This window comes from Ischnura elegans, chromosome X (assembly GCF_921293095.1).
Source record: "Ischnura elegans chromosome X, ioIscEleg1.1, whole genome shotgun sequence".
NCBI lineage: Eukaryota > Metazoa > Arthropoda > Insecta > Odonata > Coenagrionidae > Ischnura > Ischnura elegans.
The window spans coordinates 12,879,007-12,883,215 of record NC_060259.1 but is presented as its reverse complement, the minus strand read 5'-3'; the positions used below and the strand labels follow the sequence as shown (position 1 = coordinate 12,883,215).

The following is a 4,209-nucleotide window of genomic DNA, read 5'->3' as shown; positions in this document are numbered from 1 at the left end:
CGTGAGTGTTTGCGTGCGAGTAAACGGGGTTGAAGCAATTGGGATCATATTACGGCATGGGTTGAGTCGTCCGTGAAAAGAGCTTCTTCGCAGCGAGGGCGGGTCGGACTGGTTGGAACACGCTAGGGTCCCGACGATTTGTCCTGGGTGAGTTTTCTTTGTGATAGGCATGGCTCCCAAGAAAAAAACTCCTGTCAAGGTTTTCGCCTTTTAAGCTCCTCAACACGTGCGTTTTGTATAGTATGTAGAATCTCGTCTTTTGAAAATCGAACAAAGATTTGCAGAGGGTCCCAACTTTTAAATGGTTCCTCTCCTTTTCGGGCGGTTCCTTTGTCAAGAAAGCTAAGCGTTCCTCTGAACCGAATTGATGCCTGAAAATCACCCAAAAGGAAAGGTTCGGCTACCCTTGAATACTTCGGAATAAGTTGGTTTTGGCACCGTATCTTGGGAGACGTTGATTGACTTCCATTCGTTCCTCAGTCTCGCCCGTAATTGCGTGAAGCTTTCCGTTTGTGAACAATTTGAGCGTCGTTTTCGACCATTCGGGCCTCCATCCAATTATCTAATTCTTAGCGCGACCCTTTCGTTGCAACAGAAGCGGATACAGAAAAAACTCAAGGGGAGGGGTGCAAGAGATATCTTGAGCTACCTTTAATTTTGTCGTAATGACAAATAATTACGTCACATGCAAAGTGTAATAAAGTTCTATTTAAACTGATAATACGCATGAACAAGACAACGTCATCTTATGGTATAAAAAAGTTGAATTGCGATTCTGCAATGTTAGGCAATGCGGGCAGCACCACAAGAGGGGGGGGGGGGGGCGCCCCCCATATGTATCCGTCACTGGTTGAAAAGTATATCACCGCTCACAAAACCATGCGGTTTTCAAGCTCTTTATTTTCCGCGTAGAGTGAGGAATATCTATTATCTTCGACACAACTCAAGGTACGCAATGACTAATCATGCATAAAAATTTAAAGTTAGAGGCGATAATTTGTGGAAATGTACGGCAATCATATCATGAAACAACTTTTTAATTTTTTGCACTAAACTTTTAATGAAGCGACTCATTGTCGAGGGAACAAGTCGCTGAAAAATTCGTTGGCAAATTAAAAATTCATTAATTGTGCGTCATCAGCGAATATTGTGCTGGAGTTTATCAATATTCTGCCAAACCTACTTTTCGCATTCTGGCCTATTAGTAAATCCAAGCTGTAACTACTAATGCTTTCTTTTTTTCTATTCCAGGCAAGCTAATTAATAATTGGCTTTCCCATCGTCAGCCATCACTCATCCCCTCCAGAGCACTCCTGGAAGTTGCCTCCAGCAAAGAATCAATCGTGGGCGTTTGAATCCGCAGCGGCCTAGTGGCAATAACGACCGATGACTTGCGCTCTCACAACTCCATGAATACGTAAGTATTTACCAATATTGCCCTAAAAGGAAAGGGATTTTTGCTGTAATATATTATTCCTTAATGAACTCAGATCTTCTGGGGTTAAATGACCCGAGTTTAACACTTGAAATCACGTTACCTAGTTACGAAACGTTTTTTCAAATTTTAAGAGTTTTCTCTATAATAACAGGTCTGGATGAAATCTGCCCCTTTCTTAAGATTGGCCGCGTTCTTATTTATAATGAAAACATTCCGTTTGCTTTTGAAGGAGAGCAGGAAGTCCTATTGTGACTGCCAACCGTGGCATGAGGGACCGAGTTTCACCTCGCGTACTCACTTTTTTGCATGCGCAAGGTGGAAACCGTCGCCCCCCCAAAAATATTTACGGCGTGAAGGCAGTAAGCGGCTCACAAGCACAAAGGACGGACAAGTGATTTTTGCATCCTGCCCTAATTTTATTTACTTGATTACGTGAAATCTTACTTAATGTAATGCTGCCCCACCAATTATTTCCTCGTGCAATTTTGCTGAAAAACAAAAAATGGAAGGTTCAAGTAATCTTAATCATTCATACCATCACAACGTAAGATTTTAAATTTTAATTTTATTGAAATGGCAGTAAAATGGAAGACATTCATATCACAGTTGATTTGGGGTCAATTAAAGCTCGTTAATCACAGATATACAATCACATCAATCTTGTTAAAAAAACAAATGATAAATGAAAAATGTTCACATAGATATATAAGAAATTCATGTAGAAATTATTTAAAAAAATATAAAATTCACTCGATATCACAATGATATGCTAATATATCATCACATATAATTCAATATCCGATTGTTTCAGGAAATACTCCTGGTCAGTCCAGCCGTTAAATATTATCAGCTGATGTATGTCGTAGTAGTCTCTTCATCACAAATAAAGCGGTCACAGCCCCTCCGATACAAAAATGCACACGGCTCTAAGTCTAATTAAAACTTGTTGGCACACATTCATCACGGCCGCACTCAAGTCTTGAATCACACGCGGAGAGATCACGGGCGTGCTAGCAACCGTAGCACGGGCTCTGCTGCTCCGGAAGTTGAGCCGTCGTCACCACGGCACCCCAGGCGCCGATGTCCGCGTCCGCCGGCCACGCGGCCCGCCAGCAGCAGCAACACGGCTCGCAGAAAGGCGCGGGGGCGTAGGTGGCAGCGGGTGGGCTGTATGGCGGCGGGCCGCAGTAAGGCGGTAGTCCGGTGTATGGCAGCGGGCTGCAAGATGCGGCCAGGCGGGACTCGAGGGCTTCGTTGGCATCGTTGTCGCACTGCTCGTCGGGGATGTCCCGTCGTCCCTTGCGCAACCACGCCATCAGCTGTTAAGAAGAGGAGAAAGACATGAGCGATCGAGTTGTGCACGAGGATGGGCGAGCACTGTTCGAGGATAGCGTGTACAAGAAGAACGGCACTATGCCGGACGGAACTTACCTTCTTGATGGCGTGCACTTTGGACGAGAGCCACGAGGAGCGGCTCTTCCTCGCAACCTTGCCTTCGAAGCGCATGACTGTCGTCTGCTGCTCGCACGTCTTCTCCGCAGCCTTCCCTCCAAAGCACATGTCTGTCGTGTTGGTTCGAGTGGCGAAAGTGTAATGGCGTGTGGGGCCGGGGGGGGCCTGTTATATAGGGTGGGCCGGGGGCGGGGCGGCGGGGGCAGGGGGAGGAGGGGCCCTCGGTGTGGCCGCTCGTGGCAGGTGCGTGCCCGCCACGCACTGCGTGGGAACGCGTTGGTTCCCACACGAGGCCGCAGATGGCCAACACCCGCGCACTCGTGAAAAAACGGGGGCCCGTCGGGAGGGCCGGAATGCTGGGTCGTCCGCGCGCACCTGCCTTTGGTTCCCAGGCCTCGGAGGGCTCGTTTTCGGCGGAGGCACCCTGGAAAGGATTTGTGGAGGTGATTGCTGGGTTCGAGTGGCCAAGCGGAGGATTTGCAGGGGGAAGCCTTAGAACGGGCCCCCTTCATGTTAATTGCGTCTCAGTCATTTTAGGGGGCCAAATGGGGGGCCCCGGAAAGGCATCCCTCCATCACTTCCCTCGCTTTATATAATCAGCACTTTCAGGCGTTACCTTGTGAAACCACTACACTTTAAATGAGTAGCAGTAGCTATGTCAATTCCACAACAAAAGTTTTTAACGACTAGCGGCTACGTCAGAACGAGTTAAAAAGTAGGCCTCCTCTATCGATTCCCCTAGAAAGCTTCTCTGGAAAGAATTCATGTCTCTTGCTCCAGCTTTTCTCTCTCAGCTAATCCTTTAACTCTTCCTCTGAGCCTACTTTCATCAGTTCCTTTTCATCTCATTTGCCGTTTGCCCTTACTCTTCGTTCCAATCACTGACTTGTCCTAATGTAATCCTTAGTTCTTCACCTTCCGCCAACACAATCGTGCCGTCCGCAAAGCCACTGCAAACAAGATTCCTCCCTCCGATGGAAACATCTTCATCCGCATATAAATATAAATACTAAGTATGTATGCGCTAGACGAAGAAGTGTGTGTATGTAATTGCTGCACTCGGATCGTAACCCCAAATGCCTGTGAAAAGCGTGCCATTAGTTTTGCCTTCGGCCCAGATTTGCATTTTTGGACCAGATGGGAAGTGAAATCATTCAGATTCAATTAGAATATACACGTTATAGATATGGTGCCCTTCAAAATACGCACGTTAAAGACATCGTGCGGATATGTATTACGATCCAAGTGCACCAACTACACACGCACGTCTTCATTTATTCACTCTTTCATGAGTCTCTCCTATGTCTTAACATCCTTGT

The 4,209-nt window shown here is 46.6% G+C and overlaps 1 protein-coding gene across 1 annotated transcript; it reads right to left on the bottom strand.

Moving 5' to 3' along the window:
• Positions 1-1,983: 1,983 nt before the first annotated feature.
• On the bottom strand, positions 1,984-3,017 carry LOC124170981. The gene is made up of 2 exons (XM_046550092.1): positions 2,870-3,017; positions 1,984-2,757 (listed from the first exon to the last, which is right to left on the bottom strand). Exons 1-2 carry the CDS (start codon positions 2,996-2,998, stop codon positions 2,449-2,451), a joined length of 438 nt encoding a protein of 145 aa, XP_046406048.1. The 5' UTR covers positions 2,999-3,017; the 3' UTR covers positions 1,984-2,448.
• Positions 3,018-4,209: the final 1,192 nt, after the last annotated feature.

Excerpts from the sequence above, each read along its gene's own strand:
- LOC124170981 (XM_046550092.1), bottom strand. The coding sequence starts at position 2,998 with ATGTGCTTTGGAGGGAAGGCTGCGGAGAAGACGTGCGAGCAGCAGACG. Across the intron at positions 2,758-2,869 it reads AAGTGCACGCCATCAAGAAG|CTGATGGCGTGGTTGCGCAA; the intron begins GTAAGTTCCGTC and ends TCTTCTTAACAG.